This window comes from Balaenoptera physalus (genome assembly GCF_965194825.1).
Source record: "Balaenoptera physalus genome assembly, chromosome: 10".
NCBI classification, from domain to species: Eukaryota; Metazoa; Chordata; class Mammalia; order Artiodactyla; family Balaenopteridae; genus Balaenoptera; species Balaenoptera physalus.
The window spans coordinates 28,964,584-28,977,565 of record NC_138889.1 but is presented as its reverse complement, the minus strand read 5'-3'; the positions used below and the strand labels follow the sequence as shown (position 1 = coordinate 28,977,565).

General features: G+C 34.7%; 1 protein-coding gene across 3 annotated transcripts in view; it reads left to right on the top strand.

Annotated features, from left to right (window-relative positions):
• GUCY1A2 (guanylate cyclase 1 soluble subunit alpha 2) overlaps window positions 1-12,982 on the top strand; it is a 413,705-nt gene that overhangs the window by 87,477 nt on the left and 313,246 nt on the right. For all 3 annotated transcript variants that reach the window (XM_082409921.1, XM_082409922.1, XM_082409923.1), the window contains exon 4: window positions 2,844-3,562. In XM_082409921.1, coding sequence (XP_082266047.1) covers window positions 2,844-3,562 — 719 coding nt within the window. The remainder of the gene's footprint in view (window positions 1-2,843; window positions 3,563-12,982) is intronic.

Here is a 12,982-nt window from a genome sequence, read left to right as displayed (position 1 = left end):
GAGACCAAAAATATTTATTAGTTAATTGAATACTGTGGTGTATATAGAATTGCCATGTATAGTATTTGCATATAATATTAAAAATAATTTAGTTTTTCTTTATTGATACAAGTCACTTTAGCACCCTGGTAGGCTTTAGCATTATCATTTGAGACTTAATAACCATTGTATCTTAGGTCCAGAAGTGCTTTTTAAAGCAGCAAGGATTTCTAGTTGATAGACTGCTGTACTCACAAGTAGTTTTAATTTTGTTGCCTCTGGTGAATTTACTTACTTGTTATTTTCTGGATGATTCTTTGGGATTATGACATTTGGAAATAGGACATAAGCTTACTGTATTATATCTGTGCTCTTAATAACTGTGAAGGCATTTTTAATGTTATGAAAAATGCGAGTTAGAAGAAATTCTCTTTTTCTCATCTATGCATAAAGACCCTAAGTCCCTTAAGACACAACTCTTCAAAGTATAGAAGCAATCCATGGAATATTTTCAGTGGCACGTGGAATTTTGTTGTTCAGCAAATATAGTCAGATTATAGGAATTTTTATTTATTCTGAATTTAGTTTTTAATAAGAATTTCATAATTAAAAATTAATAGCCACAAAGAATATTGCCATTGAAGGGGCATAAGTTTAATTTGTATGTATTAGAAATTTTTAGTTACAGTATAGTGATGGTGATGTAAGGATTTTGTATAGGAAGAACTTTTAGTGAAGGGCTTTTCAGACAGCTAGTAATTAAACCAGGAGAGAATCGTTTATAATCCAAGAGAATAGCAATTTAGGAGGAAGAGTTGATGAACACTATCAAACTAAAGGAAAAAGAAAACAAGTTAAGTAATAAAATGACAAAACAGGATATATTGGTTTAAATAATTACAAAAGCAGTTTTAATGGAGCAGTTGGAACAGGAGCCAAATTGCAGTGGATATCATCTATCTTGTTTTCTCTCTTTCACACCAGGGAACTAGTTAGAAAACTGCTATTATAATCAATTCTGGCTGGCATTATTGTTAGTGAATGCAACATATGTTGAAGTTCAATCTTGTAACATTACAATGTGAGATGAGTAGTGATGTTTTTATCCTAGTAGGTGACTTTCTCAGCTTCTCTTGAACATCAGATCTATGAAACTAAAATTAATGTGAAATGCTTCTTAATAACGGGACTGATTTTCACTTAAATTTTCTACTTCTCATTTCACATGGATTTTAAGAACTTCTTTGTCAAACTAACTTCTTAACTTGGCTTCCACAATATTTAGACTCTATGGTAAGCTCTCAAAAAATATTTGATGTGTTTGGACTCTATTTTAAAACAATATTATTGACTGTTTTATCCCCTCACTTCTGGATGGGGAGAACTCATAGGGAATAATAAAGTAGGAATAACAAACTAAGCCATAGGCAGCCTAGACTACTTTGCATTCTAACAGGACACTAACAAAGTGACCTGTCTTTTCCTGTCTGATTTTCAGGACCTCCTTATAAGATGAGATAGATAATGAAATAAAATGTGAATATGTAAACTACATGTACTGATTTCAGCCAAAGTCAAAGGAGAAGCACTAGGGTGACTCTACATAGAAGCTTTCTTTAGGATACAGACTCAACTCTTTTATCTGTGCTGTATTCTTCCTCAAGGGTGGATCTAACTAGATTACGTGTGATCCTGCTTCTAATTACTATATAATGCATTGTGTGTGTTTGTTTATTTATTTATTTATTATTATAACCATTATTATAAGGTAGATTTCCTTTTGCCATGGCATCTGGGAATAAGTATGAACCGAGAAAACTTAAAGACTTTTAACTCTGTCTGGTCAGATTCCTACTCTACTTTTGTCTGCTCTCATTTTTGTGAGTGAAAGAATGAATGCAAATCATTCCACAGTTTTAATTCCTTGTTTTGTCTCTCATTTTCTGGGGTCTAGCTTACCTGCATGATTTTCTCAGAGATTACTAATTTAAGCACTTCTGTTTATGCAAGATAACCTGATGCCTTTCTCTGCTCATGTACCATAGATTCCCTCTCTGGTTATATTTCCTACTTAACAAGTGAATTGTGATAAGTAAAATAGTAATATTGAATGGACATAATAAACAACTTTATAATAGCCTCTTAAAATTCTTTAACGATGAGGGAAATTGTTAAGGAAAATATATTATTCATGATAATTACAGCAAATGGAGTATAGTATTGAAAAGAAAACAGAACAGCTAGATTAGCAGCATTTAAAAACTTCATGCTCCAGGGTTTGAGGGGAGGGAGGAATGAATAGGTGGCACACAGAGGATTTTTAGGGCAGCAAAACTACTCTGTATGATACTATAATGGTGGGCACATGTTACTATACATTTGTCAAAACTCAAGTATATACAACACCAAGAGTGAACCCTAATGTAAACTATGAACTTTGGGTGATAATGTTATGTCGGTGTAGGTTCATTGATTGTAACAAATGTACCACTGTAGTGCACAATATCAGTAGTTGCCAGGGGGGAGGGGGTTGTGTGTGTGGGGGGGAAGGGGGTACTTGGAAAATATCTTTATATTCTGCTCAGTTTTGCTATGAATCTAAAATTGTACTAATAAAGTCTATTTAAAAACAACAACAAAAAATTTATGCTCATTAACATCTTAGAAGTACCCAGGAAATGAACTGAAATTTACTTTCTTTAACTCAAAATGAATGACTTAACCTATTTGGGAAATTTGTGTACCCAAGGGAAATACCTCTCTTGCTTCTCTCACTAGTTGCCTCTTCTGGTAAGCATTAAAAAAGCTGTGAATTCAATTATTTGTATTATACTTTATTAACATTTGCTTCCGTTTACCTCTAGGTTTGAAGTTTGAGGAAATTCAAGAAAGATTTGGTGAGGAGTTCTTTAATATATGCTTTGATGAGAATGAGAGAGTCCTTCGAGCTGTAGGTGGCACGTTGCAGGACTTTTTTAATGGCTTTGATGCTTTGTTGGAACACATTAGAACTTCTTTTGGAAAACAGGCCACTCTGGAGTCACCATCATTCCTATGCAAAGAGCTCCCTGAAGGTAATCTTATGCTCCACTACTTCCACCCTCACCACATCGTGGGGTTTGCAATGCTTGGAATGATTAAGGCTGCAGGAAAGAAAATCTATCAGCTGGATGTAGAAGTGGACCAGGTTGCAAATGAGAAACTGTGCTCTGATGGTTCAAACCCAGGCAATTGTAGTGGTCTTACTTTCCTTATCAAACAATGTGAAAATACTAATATCATGAAGAACCTTCCACAGGGAACCTCCCAGGTTCCTGCGGACCTCAGAATTAGCATCAACACCTTCTGCAGAGCCTTCCCTTTCCATTTGATGTTTGACCCCCACATGACAGTCCTTCAGCTGGGAGAAGGCCTAAGGAAGCAGCTCCGATGTGACACTCACAAAGTGCTCAGGTTTGAGGACTGCTTCGAGATTGTTTCTCCAAAGGTTAATGCCACCTTCGAAAGGGTTCTGCTGCGACTGTCCACGCCATTTGTGATTAGGACCAAGCCTGAGGCTTCTGGCACTGAGAATAAAGACAAGGTAAGTGGTTATGGACTTGATATGGGTGATGGAAACTAGGAGATTACATAATTATTTTAGTAAATTACATGATGGCAGTACTTGTCATTATTTAGGCAAGAGAGCCTAGAGTGTCATTTAGAAAATTACTGGTCCCTGGATATATGTAAAAAGATTTGGCCTTATTCCCAGCTATTTTGCATAGTGTCTGCCTCTTTCGTGAATTTATTTCATCATATAAAAAGAAGACATTTATTAATACTAGCTATAGTAATTACAAAACTGGTAAGACTCACTAAAAACCAGATACTGTAAACCCATGACTATTTCCACTGTTTGAAGTCAAACTATGAAAGAAATAGTAAGACTGATTTCAACATTGTGGGGATTGCTTGCCTTATTCTTAAATATTGCATAAATATAGGTAAAAAGCTAGCTACATTTTGAATATGTTATGTTCTAAATTTCATAATCTAGGAACATCTGGTCTACATCTTATTATTTTCTTAATATGCAGAATAATGTATCAAGTGACTATCTCAAGACTTCTCTTCTAATTAAATTTTAGTGTTGAAAAAGAGACATTTCTTTAGAACATGTTCACTTCTTGAGAGAAGACACTGGAATTAGTCTATCTTTTAAATTTAGGGAATATTAAAGCTATTGGTTTTGATTAATAGAAGTACAATGTTTGGCTAGGAGTGTTTGAAGCATTTTTGGCCTTAGAATTGAAGTTAATATTATTGAAAATGTGGCTGAAGTAGAATGTATTATTACCAATGTTGATTGCTTTATATATTTTGTAGATTTGACAACAATTAATTCAATTTAAAGTTACTGCTTCAGATTTTTCCCCCTATATTTCCTCTTGTATGTCTATTTAATTTGTATACCACAGTAAGAAATAGACATAGTGAAATGATGACTCAGATGTCAAGGCCCCCTGCCAGTTCCAATAATAAGGAACTGTGCTCATTGAGAAGATGCAGTAATAATTTAAACATGTTAGTGGCAGTTTAAAAATAAAACAATAGGCAGAATTTTCAGTTAGAATAGGGATGACAATCCTCTCATTCTCTGTGCATTTCTGCTTATTCACCTGGGTTTGCCAGAATGGGACATTTGGGAGGCTACAGTTAGCCCAAATAAAGTTATAGTCAATAAAGTTATGGCATGGAATCTTAACCAGATGAGTAATATTTTTGAATTATTATGTTCCAAATTCCAAATTTATTGTTTCCTAAAACATGGAAAGAAGAAAATCAGGGTTAAAAATTATGATCCTGTTGATAAATTTGGCCTTGATATTCATTATTTTTCCCATAATTGCTGGTCTTATTAATAACTCCATGTGTTATCTGAAGTTTCTAATTTTGTATTGGGCTTTGATAAGAAAGTTCTAATTTTCAATAATGTAAGATATTTATTCTTTAGTCTACAGTGAAGGCTTTCATCATAATTTAACTATTTTAGCTCTGCACTTAATACCAATGGACTACCACCCCTGCCATCAAAAAGAAAAACAACAAAAACAAGAGCTAATCATACAGCTGAATGATGGTAAATCATTTTCAGAGTGAACTGTAATGCTTTTGCTAAACCATGATCTTTGTCATTTTCTGTTGTCAGTTAGTGTTAATTATATAACTAGAGGTAGAACACTCTTGTAAGCAATTTGGTGAGGTAGCCATCATCCTAGTTTCAAAGAATTTACATCTCGATTCTGCAGTAATGACTTATAAAGACATAAGGGTTTCTTACCAGAAGCAAAAATATCAGTGAGAGGCATCTGATGCATTTTCAAAGAGAGGCAAAGGGGATCTGATTTTTCAACCATGAAAAGCTCATCCTATTATCAAGACTAAGTTAGAATAATTCTCTGACAAATTAGGCTGCCTACCTCGGAAAGTTATTTGTGAAGATAAAATGACACAATCCATGTAAAATTCTTATTATATCTTTGGCTTCAGTGTTAAGTGTTGAATAAATGTTCGTTATTGTTACTTCTACCACTATTATTATTATTATTGTTCCTTTCCCCTTGTAACATTCCTCCTATCCATTCTCTTCTCTTCTTGCCTTATGGAAGTTAGTACTGGAAATCAGTAGGTTGAATAATTTTAGAGAAATATCAACTCTACCTAACATCTTCACAAAATACGACTTGGGTTTGTCTTCTTAATAATGACTAGAAGACCATTTGTCACAAATCCTGTAGGGGTTTTGTTTGAATCTGCTTTTTTATTTATAGGCTATCATTGTTTTAAAACCCCTAGTCTCCTTTTCAGATTCACTAAAGTTTGGAATCAAGTTTTTATTACCTGTGCCTATTAATATATTTTATGTTCACTTGTTACAGCACTTTGTTGTGTCAGTGGCTTCCAAAATAAAATGGACTGGTTAGCTTAGGCAAAACCTGAAACAGCAATGGATTTGAGAATCAATAAATAATATGAATTCCTTTAACATTTTTTTTTCCTTAGTAACAATGCTTCAAAGAACATTGTGGAAGGAGTCCAGCATTTGAAATACATCATCCCTACGATACAGCAATGACATGCTATTCATCTTCGCTTTTGTTCTCAAGGTTAGAATTTAGGAAAGGCATAATAACAACAACACATTTCTTTTTCAATCCCCAGAAATATCATCACATTTGCCTTATTAATTAGAAGCTGCAAAACAAATATCAGGAGGTAATTTTAAAAGACTAAAGGAAGAATTAACCTCTGATTTTCTGTGGTCAAATCAGTTTCCAAAATGCTCCTTTATCTTTTCTAGACACGTGCCCATCATTTTTCTGACATGGTGATTGAAAAGTTTAAAATATATTTATTAATCTTACCAATCCATGATGACACTGTTGAGAGAAATTTCATCCAGTTGTTAAGAATACATTATTTGACTTCAACTTAAAATTAATTTGGGAAAATATGAGCATTCCTTCTCTGTTCAGATCATAATATTCTATTAGAGAATTTCAAATATTGAACAATATTTTAGTGATGGACAAAATGACACTAGGACTTTTTCTATAAATGAGCACTATAGAACATAGATGTACAATAACTTCGATCAAAATTATCTGGAGTTTTCTTTGCTCTTATAATTATAAATGAGATATTTAATTTTAATTTTTATGTTTATTTTTCTCTAGAATTTCTCCCTGACCATAAACTACCTTTTAAAGTAGGTTAGACAAATTGAGATTTTTTTTTTTTAATGGAAGTATAGTTGATTTACAGTATTATATTGGTTTTAGGTGTACAGCATCGTGATTCAGTATTTTTACGATTATATGCCATTAAAAGTTATTACAAGATAATGGCTATAATTCCCTGTGCTATAAAATATATCCTTGGTGCTTATCTATTTTTTACATAGTAGTTTTTATCTCTTAATCCTGTACCCCTAATTTGCCCCTCCCCTTTCCCTCTCCCATTTGGTAACCACTAGTTTCTTTTCCTTCTGTGTGAGTCTATTTTCATTTGCATATACATTTGTTTGTAGTATATTTAAGACTCCACATATAAGAGATATATAGTATTTGTCTTTCTTTGTCTGACTTATTTCACTAAGCATAATATTCTCTAGGTCCATCCACATTGCTGCAAATGGCAGAATTTTATTTTATTTTTAAATGGCTGAGTAATATTCCACTGTATATATCTTCTTTATCCATTCTTCTATTCATGGGCACTTGAGCTGCTTCCATATCTTAGCTATTGTAAATTGTGCTGCTATGGACATTGGGGTGCATGTATCTGTTCAAATTAGTGTTTTCATTTTTATATACCCAGGAGTGGAATTGTGGATCATATGATAATTCTATTTTTAGTTTTTTGAGCAACCTCCAGACTGTTTTCCATAGTGGTTGCACCAATTTACATTACCACCAATGGTTTACAATGGTTCCTTTTTCTCCACATCCTCTCCAAAATTTGTTATTTGTAGACTTTTTGATGATAGCCATTCTGATAGGTGTGAGGTGATATCTTGCTGTCGTTTTAATTTGCATTTCTCTAATAAGTAGTGACGTTGAGAATCTTTTCATGTCCCGTTGGCCATCTGTATGTCTTCTCAGAAAACATGTCTTTTCAGGTTTTCTGCCTATTTTTTCATTGGGCTGCTTGTTTTTTAGATACTGAGATGTATGAGCTGTCTATATATTTTAGATATTAACCCCTTGTTGGTCATATAATTTACAAATATTTCCTCTAATTCCGTAGGTCGTATTTTCATTTTGTTGATGGTTTCCTTTGCTGTGCAAAAAATTTTAAGTTTTATTAGGTCCCATTTGTTTATTTTTGCTTTTATTTCTTTGGTCTTAGGGAACAGATCCAGAAAAATATTGCTCGATTTATGTCAGTGTTCTGCCTATGTTTTCTTCTAGGAGTTTTATCGTTTCCAGTCTCACATTTAGGTCTTTAATTCATTTTTGGAGTTTATTTTTGTATATGGTATGAGGAAATGTTCTAATGTCATTGTTTTACATGTTTTTTCAACACCAACTTGTTGAAGAGTCTGTCTTTTCTCCATTGTATATTCTTACCTCCTTTGTCATGGATTAATTGACTGTCATAGTGTGGGTTTATTTCTGGGCTCTCTATTCTATTCAGTTGATCTATGTGTCTGTTTTTGTGCTAGTAGTATGCTGTTTTGACTACTGTAGCTTTGTAGTATAATCTGAAGTCTGGGAGGGTGATATCTCCAGGTCTGTTCTTTATTTCTCAAGATTGCCTTGGCAATTTGGGGTCTTTTTTGGTTCCACATGAATTTTAGAATCATTTGTTCTAATTCTGTGAAAATATCATAGGTATTTTGATAGGGATTATGTTAAATCTGTAGATTGCTTTGGGTAGTATGGCCATTTTAACAATATTAATTCTTCTAATCCAAGAGCATGGGATATCGTTGCACTTCTTTGTATCATCTTTAGTTTCCTTCATTAATGTTTTATAGTTTTCAGACTATAAGTTGTTCAGCTCCTTGGTTAAGTTTATTCCTAGCTATTTTATTCTTTTTGCTGCAATTTTAAGTGGGATTTTTTTTTTTTTTTTTTTTTTTTTTTTTTACTTTCTCTTTCTGATCTTTCCTTGTTAGTGTATATAATGCAACAGGTTTCGGTATGTTGCTCTTGTATCCTGTAACTTTTCTGAGTTTATTAGTTCTAATTGTTTTTAGGTGGAGTCTTAAGGGTGTTCTATGTAAAGAATCATATCATATGCACATAGGGACAGTTTTAATTTTTTACCTTCTAATTTGCATTCCTTTTATTTCTTTTCCTTGTCTGATTGTGTCACTAGGACTTCTGATACTGTGTTAAATAGAAGTGGTCAGAGTGAGCCTCCTTGTCTTTTTCCTGAATTGTTCCCATAGGTTTTGAAGTGTTGTGTTTCCATTGTCCTTTGTCTTGAGCTATCTTTTTACTTCCCCTTAGATTTCTTCATTGACCTAGTAGCTTTTTAGTTACATGTTGTTTAATCTCTACATGTTTGTGTTTTTCCCATGTTTCTTCCTGTAGTTGATTTCTAGTTTCATACCTTTATGGTCAGAAAAAATTACTTGATATAATTTCTATTCTTAAATTTGTTGAGACTGGTTTTGTGGCCTAGCTTGTGATCTATCCTGGAGAACATTCCATGTTCACTTGAAAAGAGTGTGTATTCTGCTGTTTTTGGATGTTATGTCCTGTAGTTATCAAGTCCAAATGGTCTAGTGTGTCATTTAAGAACACTTTTTCCTTATTGATTTTCCGTCTGGATGATCTGTCTATTGATATCAGTGGGGTGTTAAAGTCCCCTACTCTTATTGTATTATTGTCAATTTCTCCTTTTTATGCCTGTCAGTATTTGCTTTCTATATTTAGGTGTTCCTGTATTGGGTGCATATATGTTAATGAGTGTAATATCCTCTTTTTGCATCAATCCCATTATCATTATATAATGCACTTCTTTGTCTTTTATTATAGCCCTTGCTTTAAGTCTATTTTGTCTGCTATGAGTATTGCCATCCCTGCTGCCTTGTTATTTCCATTTACATGAAATAACTTTTTCCATCCTTTCACTTTCAGTTCAGTGTGTGTCTTTCACCCTGAAGTGTCTATTGTAGGCAGTATATTGAAGGGTCTTGTTTTCAATCCAGTCAGCCACCCTGTGTCTTTTGAATGGAGGTTTTAGTCCATTGATACATAAAGTAATTATTGATAGTATGTAATTATGGCTATTTTATTACTTGTTTTTTGGTTGTTTTTCTTCCTTGTTCATTTCTTCTGTTTGTTTCTTCCCTTGTGGTTTGATGATTTTTTTTAGCAACATGCTTGTGTTTCTTTTTGATTTTGGTGTATGTAACTGTAGGTTTTTAATTTGTTGTTATCATGGGATTCACATATATTGACCAATAATTATATTTACTTGTTTTAAACTGGTAGTCATTTAAGCTCAAACACATTTTTAAAAATCTACATTTTTTTATTCCCTTCCCCCAATTTTGTGTTTTTGATGTCACATTTTACACCTTCATGCTTATCCCTTAACTGCTTATTGTAGTTATAGTTGCTTTCACAATTTTTTGTCTTTTAATCTAAATACTGGCTTATTTAAGTGGTTGATCTTCAATTTGTACAGTATATTTGTCTTTCCTAGTGGGATTTTCCCTTTCCTATAGATTCTTTCTTTTCCATTTAGGGAATACCCTTCAACTTTTTTTTAGGGTAAGTTTAGTATTGATGAATTCTTTTAGTTTTTGCTTTTATATGAAGTTTTTTTTGTTTTTTTGTTGTTTTCAATTTCTCCTATTCTAAATGATAATCTTGATGGGTAGAGTATCCCAGGTTGCAGATTTTTCCCTTTCAGGACTTCGAATATATCCTGCTACACCTTATGGTCTGTAAAATTTCTGCAGAGAAATTAGCTGATACTTATGAGGGTTTCATTGTATATAATTCTTTGCTTTTCTCTTGCTGTCTTTGGAATTCTCTATCTTTAACTTTTGCTATTTTAATTATGATATGTCTTGGTGTAGGTCTCTTTGGGTTGAGCATGTTTGGAACTCTCTGTGATTCCTGTATCTGGATATCTGTTTCCTTCTTTAGATTTGGGAAGTTTTCAGCCATAATTTCTTCAAATACATTTTCAATCCCCTTCTCCCTCTTTTCCTTTTCTGGACACCTGTAATGTAAATTTTGGAATGCTTAGTGTTATTTTAAAGATCTCTTAAATTGATTTTTTTCCTTTTTGATTAGTTTTTCTCTCTGCTGTTCTCATTGGGTGATTTCTATTATTCTATTTTTCAGATCACTTATGTGTTCTTCTGTATCAATTAGTCTGCTATTCATTCTTGCAGTGTGTTTTTTATTTCAGCTATTGAATTATTCATTTCTGATTGGGTCTTTTTATATTTCCTAGTTCCTTGTTTAGAAAATTTCTTCTCCTTAATACAGTTAACATTTTTATTACCAATGTTTTGAATTTTTTATCGGTGAATTGTTTATTTCTGTTTCATTATTTATTTTTTCAATGGTTTTCTCTTGCTCTTTCAATTGAGAGTAGTTCTTCTGCCTTTTCATTTTAGTTAACTTTCTCTACTGCTATGAATTTAGTTGAAACAGTTACCTATTTCAGTCTTGAAGGGATTTTCTTATGTGGAATCATCTCTATGCAGACTATGTGTGCCCAAGGCCTTTGATGGGAGGGCTGGACTTGACATGGACAACAATTATGTCTTTCCTCAGTGTGTGCTGGTGGCTATCACTTTGACAGTGGATGGCGATCCAGGTAGAGGGGCTAGAGCCAGCACTGGGCATGAGGTGGGACTTCTTCTCTGTTCAGTGGCCATCACTGCCCTGTCAGAGGTGGGGGTCTGATCTCAAGTTCCTGGAGCAGAAGTCCTGAGGGTTGACCTTGAGCTGGCTCTGTTCCTTTTAAGTGTGTATTTTTTCCTTCTCTCTGCCCAGGGACTTTTGCCTCAGAGGAGCTGAAGTAGTAGGGTCCGGGGCCAGAGGTCTGATGCGCAGCATGTGTAGGTGTCTACAGCAGTACTGAGATGCAGCCTCTGCTGCAAGCCCCCTTTGTCACTCACAGGTGGTCATTGTCCTCTGCTTCCACCACCCCCATCCTGTGTGAAGCTTCTCTCCTGGGCTGATGGGTTCCTGGGTAGATTCCTGGTGTGTGTTGGAAGGTTAGCTGTGGTTGAGTGGAGGCCATCAGATACCTGGCCTGCTTCTGAGGTGCTGCTTGAGTAAGTGCCAAAATGGCCACCTCTGCCCCACCTGAGCTCCCCCTGGGACTGGGTTGCCTATATGTCCCATGGTCAAGTCTTCTCTGGTCCTTCCCACCCTAGATGCAGTGCCATGCCATGGCATGGAGTAAGCGGGGCTGGGTGTTCACTTGACTCATGCTGCGGCATGCTGAGAGGCAGTTGCAGGATCCCCAGCAGCTGCCAGAGCAGACCTGTCTATGACCTGCCTCTGGGGCTAGCCAGCATATGTTCACTTTTCAGGAGCAGAGTCCAGTCTTTTCCCTACCCTTCTATTTATTACAGTGGACCTCCAACTATACAAGGGGGTGTGTCTTCTCCACATAGGCCCCAGGACTGGAACGCCCAGTCTGTGGCTCTGCCTGCTCACTCCCCAGGGTACTCACCTGAGTGTCTGTTCAAGTAACTGCATTTTCCTCTGAGTCCCCTCTCAAGGGCACAGGTCCCAACCCAATTGCTATTCTTCCCTTCCTACCCAATTACATGTTTCTTGCTTACAGTCTTGGTTGAACAGGAGTCTTTCTGCTAGTTTCCAGTTAGTTTTCAGTGAGAATTGGTCCACATATATATTTACTTTTGATGTGTTTGTGGGGAGAAATGAACTCCACATCCTCTTACTCTGTCATCTTGATCTCACTGCTTCCAAATTGAGATTCTGATGCAGATATTACTGAGGTTCATGCTGGCTCTCTTTCTTGATTTTTTTAATGCCTGTAATATTAAAATTACTGTAGAGTAGTGTTATGTTACTATACAGTTACTGTATTCTGTACATTTAAAGGACAGGGTAGATGATTACATGGTCAATAATATATTCCTTACAGTAATCCTCATGTTTAAAGTGTACATTTTGCCATGTTTTTATTTTTGTTAGCAGGAAAGACTGCACCTCTGAACTTACAAAAGAAAGTGACCCTACTGTAGATCAGACATTATTTAGTTCTAGTGTAGGTTCTGATGAGTGGGAAATTAGCCCCTTTCGTTAAAACTTGTTCAGAATCTTTCTTTAATTGTTCCTTTTGTATTTAACTTAGAATCATTTTGTTTTAGCTGGTAGCTTTCAGATTCAGTAAATTAAAATCTGAAGAGCTATTTTGAGTGTGTTGTCTACCTCCCAATTTTTAATGGTGCTCTCTTTATTTATATTAACATTTTTATAAGTAAACAGTGCAATTATTTTTAGTA